General features: G+C 40.6%; 1 protein-coding gene across 1 annotated transcript; it reads left to right on the plus strand.

The window, feature by feature from the left end:
- The first annotated feature begins 663 nt into the window (after positions 1-663).
- Positions 664-7,332, plus strand: LOC111660138 (stonustoxin subunit alpha-like). Its single transcript, XM_023413278.2, has 4 exons — positions 664-740; positions 2,481-2,580; positions 3,597-5,084; positions 6,463-7,332. Exons 2-4 carry the CDS (start codon positions 2,490-2,492, stop codon positions 7,047-7,049), a joined length of 2,166 nt encoding a protein of 721 aa, XP_023269046.1. The 5' UTR covers positions 664-740; positions 2,481-2,489; the 3' UTR covers positions 7,050-7,332.
- Positions 7,333-17,098: the final 9,766 nt, after the last annotated feature.

Genomic DNA, 17,098 nt, shown 5'->3' on the forward strand with positions numbered 1-17,098 from the left:
AGAATTTATTTGAAACAAGAAACCAAAGTCCATACAGATGCTGCCGACAACCCAGCCGCCAAACCTGACAACCAACAATGATCCCACAAAGACCAGACAGAGCAAGGGCTTTTTAAAGGAACGGAACTGATTAACGATGGAGAACAGGTGGGGAAGCAGACAAAGGTGGGACACATCAGGGATGATTAACCAAAGGAAGCAAAACTAGAACTCAGACACTGGGGCGACATGACTATCAAAATAAAACAGGAAGTGCACGGGGAAAACAGAGCACAAGACAGGGAAGACTAAACTAGACACCAGAAACACTCAAAACCCAGAACAGAAACCCAAACCAAGAAAGTCCAAAAAACCAAAACCCTGGAGCCTCCAGGCTGAGACCATGACAAAGATAATAAAGTAAGTTAAAATAATGAGATCACTATTTATTTCAGTGGGGCCTGATTCATCTGGATATTTAGCTGCTTGTTTAATTTTAATCGATATTTTTTATTTTTCATCCGATATGTAATTATCTAAAACCTTATTGATTTACTTCATCCTTTCTGTTTTAATTGATATAATTATGACCGCTCTGGTCTTCCATACGGATGAGGCTACATCATGTGTGAGCTTGAAAACACTCACAGGCATTGAGCAGTGATTCAGCAGTTCTCTGTCGGTGGTTTCAGTTTCAGTTTCAACACAATTCACTGGAGGGCTGTAGAACAAAGACAACACCACGCACACGAGACACAGAGGTAGAGTAACATTCATCATTTCTAACATAAGGGACAAAGCTTGTTGACGCAGCATTAATCTTGATGTTTGTTATTCAGTAACACTGCATAGTCTGTAATTTCATTGTGTTGCATTCATGATGACGTTCTGCACATTCTGCTGCTGATAATGTGCAAAAAGCCAGAATCTTTTAAGTAAGGACACAATTTCCATTTTGGTGTTTCGGATTTTCACCATCATTTACAGGCGATGTCGCAGCATTTTCCCCCAAATTTTAAGGTTTTTCATTCTGGAAAGCAGAAAAAATACAGGGCATGTAACTGAAAGGGAATATAATGAGTAGATATTTCATATGATAAAGTTATTGACTTAAATCTGTAGGATGTTTTTATTGTTTCTATCACAAGTGGTTAGATCAACAGCAAGAAGGTTCTGGTTTTTGAAGCCTGGTTCAGTTTTCTTTCTGGGTGGAGTTTTCCTGTTTTGCCCAGGGCCTGTATGGGTTTCCTCTGGGTGCTCTGTCCTCCTCCCACAGTACAAAGACATGCAAGTTAAGTTTTCTCCACTCTAACCTGCCCTTAGGTTTGAATGTGATGGTTGTTTTTCTCTAAGCGTTATATACGGTGATAGACTGGCGACCCGATGTCAGCTGGGATTGGCTCCAGCCGCCCCTGCGACCCTCAAATGATAAGCAGTAGCCTATAGGTCACTGACGGCAAGAGTTTAACATCTGCTCATCCCCGTCCCCTCCCCAAAGGCTCAGTGTGGCTCACTGTCTTTTTGTGATATACACCCACTTCTTGGGTCCAATTATCTGCCCACGTGGCTTCTCAAATCACGGCTACGCAGACCACGCCCAACTGTTACTGTCACTTTCAAGTAAACCTCTGTGAGACCGAACTCTTCGTCATCACAGTATCAACACGAAAATGACTTGTTGTCATTCTATAAACGAATGAATGAATAAATGAATGTTACATCATACGACGCAGCACTCAGTACGCCACAGAACTCTTGGTGCAGGTCATGGTCATCTCTCGCCTTGACTACTGTATTGCTGTTCTCCATGGTGGAGAATGTGTGGTCATGTCACTAACACCTAATGACTTCTGGGGCGGCACAAATGTACTTGAACTCAACCATCGAGGCTTTTGCTCCTTCCTTATGATCTCGCCTTTCACCAACGCTGAGGTTTCGGGCTTAAAAAGGTTGGTGACCGCCGGTCTGGACGGTTCTCATTTGTGGTTCCCCCCGATAATGGAACGAGTTACCGTATGTTATCAGAGTATCTTCAAAACTCCCGTGAAGACTCGTCTCTCGATGAGTCCTCTGACATGAACAAACATACAGGTCGTTTTTTTGAACCCATCGGAGTGACTCCTCGATTATGGCGGCATGCGTACCGGACCTCGGTTGTCATGGTTACCATAATATACACATGACTGTACCAAAAGCACCGTACCCAACAATGTCCTTGCACTTTGCCTTATTGAACAGATTTTGTACTGACTATTCAACTTCAAGGTCTCTTTCTGTACAGAAGCTCTAGTGTTGCCTCTAACCGATAGGTCACTTGGATAAAAGTGTCCAATGCCAAATGAATAAATGTAATGTAATGTAATGCTCAGCTGTGCTATCATAGCACACTGGCATTGTTGGAGTAATCGTGCTACTTAAAGTTCTTAAACCTTACTGTTGGCTTAGCAAACAATTTTCTATTTGTTTGAGTTTTGGTTTCACATACGATGTTTCTCTACCAGGTTGGAGACATGTCTTCAGACATCACGGAAGTGTCTGCCCTGGGTCGACCTTTCACCTTAGGGATGCTTTATGATGCTTTGCAACATAAACTGATCCCAGGTAAGTCTTTATCTGAAGTCTATGAAAGTAACTCATCATCAGAACTCAATATACTTTATCAACTCGCAGAATAAAAATAATAATTTATGATATACAGTAAGATATGCATGGAAATGTATTTTATGTCACAGCATCCTTTGTAAGACAGTGTTTATACCAAGACTTATCCTTCGTCCCTAGTCTCATTACACTTGGTGTGAATTATGGGCACAACCTCCAGGTATTTCTTTCCCTGAACAGGTTTATCTGTTTGCAACAGGCGTCTTCCCTTTTCTTAGAGAGTTTTGGGGAATAAATGATGTGGGAACAAAACCTGTCACCTTAAAGGAGAAGTTAGACATTTTGCAAGGCATCAGGAGCTACGCTTTGCGAGTGTTATGCGTACTGGTCATGGTTATCGTAATAAACAGATATAATAAACAGAATACTGAGAGCGGCGTACCCAATGCTGCCGTGGTTACTATAATAACGGTCATGCCTCGGTTAGAATAAGTACTTCCTCAACATCAGATGATCTTCATTGTCATGGTTACAATAATAACAACGAACAGTCATGGATAATAGAAACAATATTTATTATTTGATTCAAGTGGGAATCGAACACCGATCTCATGTATCACATTCCTGTGTTCTGTTGACCCATCCATCCACCACAACCTCCTCCTGACACGGACTTGGTCTCTCTTTATTCTACGTCACCCATGCTAATGTCGTCATTACTATGAGCACTAGATGTCACCTAGCAACAAAGCGTAACTGTGAGTCGCAATAAGCCGCTGCACAAACGACCTGTGGGCTTGTTTTCCGGACGTGTCTCCTCCCTCTTTACATTAGCCCATTGAAGGTGTGACGAGCTGTCAGACGCCGGTTCGGTGAAAGGAATTACCGGAAGTTGCGCCCATAACTCACGCTCGAGTTGAGGGTTGTTGAAGCTTTTACTGGCACCTGTCAGCTCTTTGTGTGTCCTCATTTTAACAAAATGATTTTCCTACTTAAAAATGATCCATTATTCATAGGTGTCACATTGTGGGATGAAACAACTCTCAAAGAGCACTCAGTTGAAAACCCTCAGCACAGCAGCGCATTTGAAATCCTCACCTCAGATTCCATTGAAGACAAGTCCTTTCTGCTGGGTGTCGATGCGTCTCTGAAGGCCAGTTTCCTGAGTGGGCTGGTTGAAGTTGAGGGATCGGCGAAGTATCTGAACGACAAGAAGAAATTCCACCATCAGAGCAGAGTGACGCTGCAGTACAAAGCTACCACTACTTTCAAACAGCTGTCATTGACTGATGTTGGAAACATGGATACACAACAAACAGAGGTCATTGAGATGGGCTTGGCGACACACGTAGTCACAGGAATCCTTTATGGGGCGAACGCTTTCTTCGTATTTGACAGCGAGAAGTTAGAGGACAGCAGTGTTCAGGACGTCCAGGGAGGCATGAAAGCTGTGATAAAGAAGATTCCTGACTTTGACATTGAGGGGCAAGTTGATATCAAGCTTACTGACAAAGAAAAAGCCCTGACAGACACATTGTCCTGCAAGTTCTTAGGGGACTTCCTTCTCGAAAGCAACCCTGCAACTTTTGAAAAGGCAGTGAAGACTTACATAAAACTTCCCAAGCTACTGGGAAAAAATGGAGAAAACTCTGTTCCACTGAAGGTCTGGCTGTTGCCGTTGAAGTATTTGGACTCCAAACCTCCTCAGGAGGTGACTGAAGTCAGTGTTGGACTGGTGAGGAAGGTTCAGAGTTTTCTGGAAGACTTAGATCAACTGGGAAAAAGATGCAACGACTGTCTGGAGCACAAAGTCGTGAAACATTTTCCGAAGATTGAAGAGAAGTTGAGCAGTTTCCAGAAGCTCTGCACTTTTTACACGACCACACTCCAACAGACGGTCGCAAAGAAACTGCCCCTCATCAAGAAAGGAGAAGAAGATGAGAGCGAGTTAGAGAAATTCTTAAAAGACAGAGACAAGTCGCCGTTCAGTCAAGACAAATTAACTAAGTGGTTGGATGATAAACAGAGAGAGATCAATGTCATCGGCTCCTGCGTCGATATGATGGAGGGAACGGAGATAAAAAGTGTCCCGGGTCAGTCGGAGCTGGAGAGAGAGGCTCTGGCTCCAGGTGTAGAACATGCTCTCTGCTTTGTTTTCACCTCACTGGAGACCACCGAACCCTTCCTGCGGGAGTTGGCCGACTACGTGGATCCGCTTAAGTTAAAGGGCAATGTGGGTGTCGCCCCAGCTGCACAGGACCACTGGTACCTGTCAGATGAGGTGGTGGTCGGCATGAGAGGAAAAGCCAAAGCTTTCTGCGACCTTGCTGAAGCCCTGAAGAGAAGCAGGAGATTCAGGTTCCTCACAGCCACTTTAGCAAATGAGAAATATAAAGGCGCAAGCATCTACCATTACAAAGATGGCGCCCTGATCACTGATGACTTCTCAAGGCCCGACCTTCCTCCGGTGGATGCTATCGAAGACAGAAGTGCTTTAATTTGGTGTGAGTCATTTTATTCCTTCATTTTTCCCACTTCCAGTCAAATAATGACAATTTTCCCTCCTTCAGGAACCGAGCCATGCTAACCCCAACCCTTTAATCCAGCAATCCAATCTGAAGTTAAGGTTACAGCCTGCAAATTATTATTTTGTAATCATCTAGTGTATAGAGAGTATCAATAAAAAAACCCAATATGATTATAATAATATTTAGATAATTAATAAGATGGAGGTTAAGGATACCTGGATGTGTAATTACGTTCTCCACCGCGATATAAAGCAACAAGACACCATAAAATAAATGAACAGATGTGGATGAACGCTCACACCGCCACTGCAGGCGTTAACGACGTGGCGTTAAAGAGGGAAAAGAGGGAGCTAGGTTGTTTTTTAAAATCTCACGTGACTGTGTTGCATTAATAAAACACGTCCACCCCAGTTTGTGGAGGAGGCCTGGCTGGATTTCATTATCAGAGAGTGTATATAGGGAAATTTAATCTTCTCCATCTGATGGGGAAATTCAACCACTTGGTTTTATGATCTCTTTACCTTGAGCTTTAATCTACAGACAAATTATCACAAGAGTTTTCAAATCTTTCCGCTTTTGCTTTTCTTCGCTCTGATAAAAATCGTTTTGCTTCGCCTCTGGTTTCTCTTTAAAGAGACGCACCCCGGACAGTTTTCTCTCCCCTGGTTTTACTGTTGATAGTGTTGATGTAGACAAACAGAACATAAATGGAAAAAGGTCAGACAGGTAAAAGTGTCGTATGAAATTCTGAAAGAACTAACGTCCACAAATCATGAAGAAGTAAAAGATGCAGGCGCTCATATCTCTCCAACGTCATGACCCCACAGTCAAAACCAGAGTCTGTGATTAATCCTCCTCTATTGTCGGAGAGCAATGTCTGACTTTTTACAAACAAAACAAACAGCAAACTCCAGATGTTTCAAAACTCAAATTCATATTAAATGATGTGGATTTGTTTTGAAAAGTTCTGTTTAAGGAACATTTTAATATATTTTCAGTGATAACTAAGTGTCACGTGTTTTCCTTTACCTTCAATATGTGCTGCTTTATTTAAAAACCATGTAATGAAGTCCTCCCCTTCCCAAACACAAATTTGTCACCCCCTGGTTTACCTGGTTTACCTGTGCTTACTCACTTCTACGTTTACTGTAGGTCTCAGTGTGTGTTTCCTTCATACTTCACTGTAATATTCAATGACAACGTGCGGGGCTGTAATCTAAAGCTGACAAAGATATATTGCTAATTTAAAATGTTTTCATATTTGTAACCCCAGACACTGACGGACAGACAGACAGTGTGAACAGTGATTGTGTGAGTGAGTGCTGACGGTGGTGTTGTGGTTTTCCCCCGTCAGATGCCGGTGCTCTCACCCTGGATCCAGACACGGCAAACAACAACCTCGCCCTCTCTGAGGGGAACATGAAGGCGACGCACGGAGCGCGGCAGTCCTATCCCGATCGACCGGAGAGATTCGATGTTTTTTATCAGGTTCTGTGCAGGGAGGGGCTGACGGGCCGCTGTTACTGGGAGGTGGAGTGGAGCGCTGGCCAGAGTGAGGATGTTGCTGTGGGCGTCAGCTACAAGGGAATTTTTAGGAAGGGGAAAGATGAATTGAGCAGGATCGGGTGGAACGTGATGTCCTGGTGTTTAGGCCACAGGTGGCCCCACCCAGAAGCTACACTCTACACAGAGCACAATCATGAGAGCCAGTTTTACCCTCCTCCGTCCACCGGCTGCACCCGGCTTGGAGTGTTTCTGGACTGGCCCGGCGGGACTCTGTCCTACTACAAAGTCTCATCCAACACACTGAGTCACCTCCACACTTTCTACACTGAATTCACTGAGCCTCTTTACCCAGCGTTCATGATTTGGCGTCAAGGCAACTACGTGCACCTGAACCCATGGACGCAAACTGACGGGCTCCATGGCGGCGTTCAGTAGGTCGTAGTTGGGAGTGTCGCTTGGTATCACATGATTCAAGTTCAGCTCACCACACTTAAAAGTGATAGTTGGGTTGTGTCAGGTACTTCCTCCACAGTCTGTGTGTTACCTGCAGGAGATTCAGAGAAGATTAGAGAAGCAGCAGGAGCCTCTTAAAAACATCCTCAAACAGTTGAAGTCTACACTTTATTTTGCGATAAATATTTGCATTATTCTGCATGTGTCTCTTGTACTAAGACATTTTCTGTCCTCCAGCACATATTCAATAAACTGTAACTCCCCACTGTGTGTCCCAGTCTGTCTCTAAAGAAGAGAAGAGTTCAGTTTCGCCTCTTTGATAAAATACAAACTCAACTCACAGTTAACTTGTCAACATCTGCACCATCCTCGGCTCTGGGAGGAGGTTTAACCTGGTTAGTAAACCCACCTGTAGATGTTTCCTGCAGACTTCTAAATCTTATCTCTCGTCAGTTTTGTCATGAATAATTATTGATAAATATGTAGAATTCACCCAAAACTGCTCCAGCTAAAAAATAAAAGAGTCTTGAGCAACAACTTGAGAGGATTCAGTCCCTACATAACTACACCTTTATATCCACCCATACAACAGTTCCTAACAGCCTCAAACAAACATATGAATCACTTACTAAACTCCCTTCGGTTCCCCATCGGCCTCGTGTTCAAGTGACGGTCTCGGCCTCTTGCACTGGTTCAGAGACGTGCTGTCTGCTCGGACCCCGGTATCCCTACTTGCAAGTCTAGTTTTATTATCTAGTGTATTTTTATTACAATAGAGTGCTGCAGGGATGACGTATATTGGCGTTGGCATCACCCTGGTTCCCTTGATGAAAAGCCAGTGAATGAAAGGCTGGATATTTGTTAAGACATGTAAATTTTACTGTACACAGCTGCACAACAGCTGGACTCAGTGAGGAGTGTAGGCGTGATTTGTCATTTAGGGACACGCGACGAAACACATTCTTTTTACCTCCTGCCAGAATCATCAGCGCCACGATCACAAACACAAACGTCTTGGCACGACGGAGTCAAAGAGCTGGACATTACTGCTGATTGTAAAAAATGACGGTATCGTTGAAAGCGGGAGAGAGAGACAAAGGCAATAGACAGGATGCAGTGAAAAGCTGAGACGTCGTGTTTTCCAGAGACTGCTGACGGGCACAGTCAAGTCCAGAGAAGGTTGCACTGTGAGATCTCTAATCAATTGTGAAGGGAAAAGCGGGAAATACATCACAGTGGCAGTGGGTTGGAGATATAATGTTAATGGGCCTTCTGTAAAGATGATCTCAACAAGAACACCACGACTTTCCTCTAATGTAACATTAACCGATGTAAATTCTACACTGAGCGATCGTCCTTCGTGTTTCCTCGTCACTGGATTGTGTGAAATTCATTAAAAAATATCTGCTGTCAGAGTTCGCTTCTTACGTCGGCTACTGACCTCGAACTAATGCTGAGTTTTCTGGAGCGCACCGACTGCTTACCAAGCCCTTTTCAACTCCATGCTTATAACTGACGGGAACCACTGACATATTGTTTTTGTGTTCACAACCACACACACACACACACACACATACACACACACACACACACACACACGCAAACAACACTTTTGCTGCATTGCACAGTTGCTTTTTAATTCCACGTCATTTCACTTCAGCTTTAATTTTTCAGTATAATGAGCATGTGTCTCACAGCCAGACACAACTAACCCTGAATCTTCAATTTATAACAACAAAAGAAAAAGTACAGTGAGAAGGAATGTGTTCGTTAATAACAAAACAAAATAACCTAACTAATGATGGGTCTTTGAATCACATGTTCTTGTATGAATGAGTGAATGAGTTTCCTCCCGTTTTAACTAAGGTTCAAACAAAGCTGAATATTTTCAAAAACATGAATATGGATTTAAAAGTGGAATACAACAAAATAAAAATGTAAAAAGTTTCGAGAGGTTTTTACCTGGAAGTATGAACAAGTAGAACAAGTTGGGAGAAAATGGCATTTCTGAACCTTTCATCAATTCATTTTAATGGGAAGAAAATGTCCAAAAAGTGTGTGAGAGAGAGAGAGAGAGAGAGAGAGACAATAATATCTTAATTGATCCGAACATTTTAAAGGTTGAGTGTCTATGTTGAAGTGCATAGAACCTGCCATTGATATATAGCGTCATAACTTCCTTGGATATGTGACCAGTGGCAGAAATGGGCTTCTGTGTTATTATCACAATGAATTATTACAATTCATCTTTAGGGCGACATGAATTCACAGAAATTTCTCGACACCATTCAAGCGTTGTTGTCGTGTTATTTCGCTCATTTCCTTGTGTGTTTGCCGTGTTTCACATTTCACAAGATGTTTGTTTCCAAAATTTGCTCTTTATTTATTTATCGTTGCCAACGTGATTTAGATTCTTCTGCTCTGAGCAGCGTTCACTATTTATGGACACAGTGATGTTTTAAGTGCAGTTAATTGTGAACACTCAGAACCCCAACTAGTAATTAACAAGCAATTAACATATCCATCCCAGTCAGGATGGATTCTAAATTGTTCCGACTGTGTACAAACAGTTTTAACTCCACACAGACCTGGGCTGAGATTTTGAACCTTTGTGAGTCATGGCGAGGCGTGAACTTTGACCCCATCATTGATATATATACGTATATTAAAATATAAATATTATGAATGTTTATATGTTATAACATGTTGCGACTATATATGTTAACGATATATATTTAATTTATTTATGCTATGTTTATAATATATATGTTTATCATAAAAATTCTATGTTTTTATTTTTCATTTTAAACGTTATCTTCCATTTCTGGGTTGTCTCAGACTTTTTTTATATTTTGTTTCTACATACATGTTTTCATTTTATATGTACATATATTTATTTATGTAAATTCAATATACTGTATAAACATATATTACATTTGCATATGGGAACTTTTGTTTTATATTATTTCATTTTATTTTTTCAGTAATTACTATTAATTTCTAAGATATCTAGATTGTTTTTGTTCACAGGCTTTTGAAAAACAACCTGATGGAAGAGAATCTGCTGCAGATCTGATGTCGCACAGTTTCCTCCAGGGTTTCACAGTTAATAAGATCAAAGAGTGTCATGGCAACTTGATTAGTTTAATACATGAGTGATAAGTAATGAACCAGTAACAACAATTATATTATAATTATAAAGCACCTTCACCACATTTCCAGTTTATTCAGTGTTTTTTTTATTTATTTAAAAAAAACAAAGAAAATAAAAAGAAGTTAATGGTTGCAAAATGAAATGTTCTGCATTGTATCATGTTGCAAGTTCATATGACAGATTTATTAGAATAATGTCTCATAATAATAACGGACCATATATCTGGATGCAAACGCAGCAGAAGCATCTGGACGCGCTGCAGCAGCTGGTGAGCAGCTGGTGAACAGCTGGTGAACAGCTGGTGAACAGCTGGTGAACAGCTGCGCTCCAGCAGCCGGGATGAGTTCAGGAGGTTCAGCTGGAACCAGCATGACAGCGATACTGGGAATCTTCTCTGCATTTGTCTTAGTAGTTTATTGTCTTGTCAGCTTGACGGTGGTCGTGGTGATGAGAGGGCGGGGCTGTAAGTGTGTGATTAAATGTACAAATAAAGTATTTGTACAGAACATTGTGCAGTTTCTCCAAACTGTTTTTCCACTCATGCACATTTTGGGGTAAATGTTTTGTATTTCTGTCAGTATACAATCGTGCCATGAAATGTACATGTCACATGACAATGAGATAAATCAGACTGAGAAAGAAAATTTGAAAGTGTCTAATTTTAAATCAAATGTTCTGTGTGAACATCAAATGACCAAAAATAGAGTTAAAGTTGCTTCAAAAAGTTTTGTTCATGTGGCTGCTGTGAGCGGTGAGTGTTTGAAGTGGAGGGTTGAACATTATCCACTGAATGTCTGACGTGTGTCCTGGCTGATGTGGGACAGTAGACACACTCTCTGCAGTCTGGATGAAGGCAGCAGTGTCATTCAATTTATTCCTGCTCTGGTCGTTTTTGGCAAATGAAGATAATTAACAGCAAACTGAAGCTATAAGCTTTGGGCAGTTTGTGTGGATCATGTCATGGAGACCTCCAGCAGGGAGGATGGAGGTCTTGTGGTGCGGAGGACCTGATCCAGGGCTTGAGAGGGAACAGGGATGATGGGAAGAATCAGAGTCCAAATGCAGACAGAGGCTGGTCGGTGAATGAGGTCGGGGGGGATCTGGCTCTGGATCTGGCTCTGGAGTTCTGGGACGCAGAGGGAAAAATAGGTGTAAACAAAAAGGTTTCACAAACATGAAAATGATCAAAAACAACAAGTTGCAGCGCGCTCGCTAGCACTGTGGCTGCTGAACGATCTGGTGATGAGTGGAGGACAGGCCGGAGTAGTTGTACTGTGGTGGATGAGGTAATGGCGTGCAGGTGTGGTAGGGGAAACCACACCCACAGGGAGTGGCAACACAAGGGGATCCAGGGAGAGAATTTGACAGATTTCTCCTAATTTATTATGATCAAACAGGTTCAATACAGTGATGCCACTCGTAGTTCTGCAGCGGAAAACTGTTATTTTACAGATTTTTTCCTAAATTATTATGATCAAACAACATCAATAAAGTGACGCCGTTAAAGTTTCTGCAGAGAAACTTTTTCCTAATAATAAAATTAAGTGTCAATCAATTAAATATTAACACAAGCTTAATATTGTAAAGTAAACCTTTTGTTTTGGAAGACAAAGTAAAAAATACTGTGTAAAAACAGATTAAAATCATCTCAAACTTCAACTTGCAGTATTTGTGTCAACATTGAATCTTTAAGTTTTTAAAGTAATGTTAAAACCTGTAGAGGCACAATCTAAATACAATATTTAATGATTCAGATCAATTTTCTTACATTTCTCATAAAATATAATAAACTGAACAAATGCAAATTAAACTGTTAAGTCTCTGTATGTCGTCTTTCAACTGAAGTGGGGTTGGAAACTTAATTACAAATAACATACGCACCACTATTGACTTTATAACACTTTTATTTAATATATTCAGATGTAAATTTACAATGTCAACCAATTATTCACAAATAGTTCTTCAGAGCCCCGGGATGATCTGAAGAACTAAAACTGGCATTTCTCCATTGGTCTATCTGCCTGTTCAGGTTCCTATAATGAGGAGGTGATGATGTCACCTCTGAAAGAGGGGGGCTGTGGAGCTGAGGGGGGGGGGGGTCTGTTGTTTTTTAGCTTCAGTTTGATCTTGTTTTCCACAGTATTCTCCATATAGTTCTGACAACACATGTGGACAAACATTATACTATCTTTTATGTCAGAATCCCAACTATACAGTGTATTAATAAGTCAAATCACAACATCCCACAAAGATCAATGAATCTTTACCAGAAGTGACGGAGCAGATGAAGAAAAATCCACCTTCAAACTGCCAGTAATCAGCTGGATCCTTGGAGCATCTGGGGGGAAGAAATAACAGGAGACACTAAGATTCACTGTCAAGTCCTTAAAAAGTATGATTTCATTATTTTTTGTATCCCATTACTTTAATAAAGCTTAAACAAATGTTATTTAAATGATCTGTACCGACAAAGAATGCTCTGACCTTCTGTGGCTGCTTTCTAATGTTTCACCACATCAAACACCTGAAGCTCATCTTCACAACTCTGCTTGTGCTGAACAGACTCGCTGTGCAGCCACGATGTAGGAGATACTGACAATGTGCCCTTTAAATATTGTGCCATTTACTTTAGACCAGGTTTTTGTTGGTCAATTAAAACATCTGGCTATTTAAACAATGTGTGTTCTAGATGGAAAAATGACAACTGCATCAGTCTGAAACTAGCAAAGGAACTTGAGTTGCGCTTTACAGCAGGTGAAAGATAGTCTCATACACTCCCTGGTCAGCTGCTTGGAAAAAGTGAAGCAGTAGACGACATGAAACTTCCTTCAGCTGAACAGGAGAAAACAGAGACGGCTGATCTGTGAACACCTGGAGTCTAGACCAGTGAAAACAAGTCAACAGACCAATGGTGTAACTTCATGACTCATGTCACATGGTCTTCAGCTGACCAAAGGTTAAACAGTAAAACTCAACTATCAGTCAGTCAGTCAGTCATTCAGTCAGTCAGTCAGTCAGTGCTGCTGTGGTCCAGCCACAAATCTGACCACATAACTCTCTTCTCTGAAACTTTCCCTTGCTACTTGTTGTTGTCAGAATACAATTGAAACAATCCTCCTCTTGGTCACAAAGCAGCTGCTGGTCCGGCTTCACAGAACATCTCACACATGCTGTTAGTTCACAATCCCAGCAGATCACACGCTGGAAATCTCCATGTGCCTGGAGCATTTTCAAAGTGTAGTGAGATGCTTTTAGCATCTGTGCACCTGAAACAGTTTACCTGCTGATCTTTGACTCGCCCCATCAATGTGTTCTTTTAAAACCAAACTAAAGACCTTCCATTTCTTAAATGCTGGAGGACGGTGCTTTTAAACCAGAAACACTTCATTCTGCCATCGACCCTACACACATCAACGTTCACATTCACTTCAGATCAAACCAGAGATATTTAACACCAGTGAGGAAATCAATCAGTTTACATCAGGTGTAAATATGTGTGTTTGGAAGAGTGCTACCTGTAAGGCTGAAGGAAGGCCTGAGGTTGTTGATACTAAAAACCCCACAATGCATCACAGCATCTCGCCCGGCAGTTGTTGATCTCAGCAGACTGGAAAGAGACAGAGTAGGTCATGTTTATCAAATTACTTTATTGTTCTTATTTATTAAGCACCTATGATCAGAGCAGTATGTTACTTATTAGGATTTTTAAAAACTGTATATATTATGTACTGTATAGAAGCACATAAAACTTAACATAAACTTGGATTCATTCATTCATGGTGTGTTGCTTGGTATTAACTGAATAACGCATGAATTAATCAAGGACAGAATCAGCCTAAATTGACTGACAGCAATAAGGATCAACAGATTTTTCAGGTGCCAACACAAACCTACTGCTACATAAAGACACTCGCCATGGCTTTAAAGTTTCTATTATTTTATATTATTTTGTCCAACCCATTTATATCAACAAAGATAGGCTAAATAACAGAAACACCTCTGTATAAACAGTATAATCTTCATGAAGGACGATTTATTACAGGGCTGTTGTATTAGACTTTATCAGTTTTAGCTAGATGTTCCTAATAAATTGTCAAATGAGTGTACATCAATAATTATCAGCTGTGTGCACAGGCGGCAAAGAGCCTGACTGGAATGAACTTATTGCTTTTGTTGCTGTTTTCACCTGGGAACTGACACTGGCTCCCTGGCAGCCTAAAGATGTTGTTTAATACTTTTATCATATATTATTATTATCATCCACATATAAAATTTCAACAATTTACAATCAACTGGAGACGTGAACCAAAAAAATGTAATAAATGGATGAATTACATAATGTGTGCAATTTACAATCAACTGTAACTGACAAAAATAAAATGCAGTTGTGAATGAAGGTGCAGGTGAACCTCAATGACACAAGTTTGCATAATAAAGAGGTGGATAAATCTTATTTAGTAACAAGTATAAATTATAGTAGAGATGTAAAATAATCCTTCATAGCTCAGTGAGGACGCTGCAACAGTCTGACAGGTCGACTGGAAGGAGCCGTTATTCATCATCAGTCTTAGTGTTAGAAAACGTTTTACACTGCGGTTTTACAGTTTAACGTTAGCACACATGCTAACTTCAGCTACAATAACAAGTTACTCCTCATATATATGATATTTGCCAAATGGATGTTGGATGTGTGCAATTAGCCTGTGTGTGTGTGTGTGTGTGTGTGTGTGTGTGTGTGTTGCTGTTGTTGTTGTTGTGTGATAAAGCATTTTCCTGCTTTCTTCCCAGTGCATGCTGGGATACATTCCAGTACTTCAAACTTTTTTGTTTGAAGTTTGAATGTTTGATGTGATGAAAGAAAGTTTGCTAGAGAGAGTTAGAAGAGTCAGAAATCACATGAATGTAAAACTAATAAGATTTACCCTGAAATTACAGAGAAAGTCTTTAAATGGTTAGTATGGACATTAACCTTTATAATAACAAGCTACATTTTTAATTACAGATAATTATTGTCATCAGCGCAAGGCCCACTGAGGGCGAGCTAACCGTGCATTAGCATTTTTTTTCCCTTTATTGCTTGCTAGCATTAGCAGCTAGCTTGCTGGCATTTTCCATTGATGAATGAATTCGATTCATAATGATTTCAACTGAAACAAATGCAGTATAATGAAACAGGCCTGTAGTAATATATATATATATATATATATATATATATAATGTTCAGTATTTACTGAATCTGTTTGAGAAGTGTTGGTTTATTTTAAAGGTCATTGTGGAGGCTGTAATTGTTATTGTGGTAATGTTTAAGTGTACTGGGATATACTGAGAAGTGTTCCTAATATTTTGTCAAATCTAATTCCTATAAATGGGATGGACAAAATATTAGGAACACTTCTCAGTGTAGGCTTAGTTTATATACAGCGGTGTACAAAAGTCTGAGACCACTTTCCCATGTTGCTCCACAGCAGCTGTAGTGTCGCTCACTTTCATTTACAAAGGAGAATAAAAGGAGCCATTAAAAACACTGAATCCAGTTCAGGGTTTCTCCTTAAGTCTCAAGTCGTCCTGTCTCACCGATTTCTCTTAGTGAACTTTAGGGGAAAAATATGAGAAACAGCATTTCAAACAAAATAGAATCTAAAGTGAAGCTGAAATGAGAATCAGTTTTGTCTCCTGAGCTGAAGCTTTGAGCAGTGAAGTTTTCCTCTGGGTTACAGTATCATCATTTAAGGTCTTACGGTGACCAAAGATATTTTAAAACATTTACTAACTTATTCACAATTAAGATATAAAAACAATCGATGATTTCCCATTTGAGTCCTCTTAAGTAGCAGCCAGACATAAGAAGCTGTTCACTTTCTCCATGATGGAGAGGGAGTTTGGACTTTGTTCTGAGGGTGAATCATCTGAAGGAGGAGGTGTTTTTGAACGACTGGGAAACATTTTACACCATGTGGTTGTATTTTCTCACAGGACAGATTTTCCACAAATGCTCCCCGATGTATCAGGGACGTGCAGGATGAGGCTGCCTGTGATGATATCAGCATCATACATCTTCTTCGCTGAGTGCTCACACTCCGCCGGTGATGAAGAGCTTCCTTGATGAACCTGGAGATCCAATTTGTGTCGGCAACCTTGGCTCCTGGTTATTGGTCCAACCTGCTCTTAGGGGATTACTCACATCGCAGCTGCTGTTGATTCTTCCCGCCTCCAGCTTTGATATCACTCGTTTAGATTAATTATCCTTTGTGAATCTACAGATTTTCAAACTGTCTCATTACATCCAGAAATTTATTATTGCCTCGGTCTAATTATCTTCCTCATAGTTTCCCAAAAAAGCCCAATTTAGTCTCTGATTTGTTTCCTTTATTGCTTTTATTACACACACACACACACACACACACTGAGGTTCATTGTCTGAGGACGAATCATAACTTGTTTTCCATGCCCAACAGTGTAATTCACTTATTCCTTAATCTATAGTGTTATGTTAAAAATATCTGTGCACGTCATCTCAGTCGTTCCAGCGTCCTCCTTTAAGATTCCCTGAAGGCAGCGCTCTCTCTTTTACTTGCCTTGTACCATCTGATCCCTGATTTAAATGCCAATTACTGAACAAATCTGTAATGCCTGATGATTTTTTTTTTTTTATGAGTGACGCTCTCTCACCCGCCCATCTGTCAGTTTCCTTGTAAAAACCCTAATTATACAGTCAGATCCTCAAAGCGGCATTTTTCAAGGAGGGTTTACTGTCCAGCATCCTCAGGGGCTTTTATCAGACAGGAAGCCTTTTGTTTCTCTAAAAGTTGTCATGTCTGAATATACCGCACGCCTGCTTTGATGTGGCATCTTTATTGCAGTTTCATTGTCATCCTGC

Source organism: Seriola lalandi, unplaced genomic scaffold, assembly GCF_002814215.2.
Source record: "Seriola lalandi dorsalis isolate HSWRI2012SDOR001 ecotype SW California unplaced genomic scaffold, Sedor1 jcf7180002054511, whole genome shotgun sequence".
Lineage (NCBI taxonomy): Eukaryota > Metazoa > Chordata > Actinopteri > Carangiformes > Carangidae > Seriola > Seriola lalandi.

What these genes read in the sequence shown, in the direction of transcription:
- LOC111660138 (XM_023413278.2), top strand. Translation starts at nt 2,490, where the DNA reads ATGTCTTCAGACATCACGGAAGTGTCTGCCCTGGGTCGACCTTTCACC. An exon ending in GCAACATAAACTGATCCCAG is followed by an intron (nt 2,581 to 3,596) that starts GTAAGTCTTTAT and finishes CATTATTCATAG; the next exon opens with GTGTCACATTGTGGGATGAA. An exon ending in CAGAAGTGCTTTAATTTGGT is followed by an intron (nt 5,085 to 6,462) that starts GTGAGTCATTTT and finishes TTCCCCCGTCAG; the next exon opens with ATGCCGGTGCTCTCACCCTG.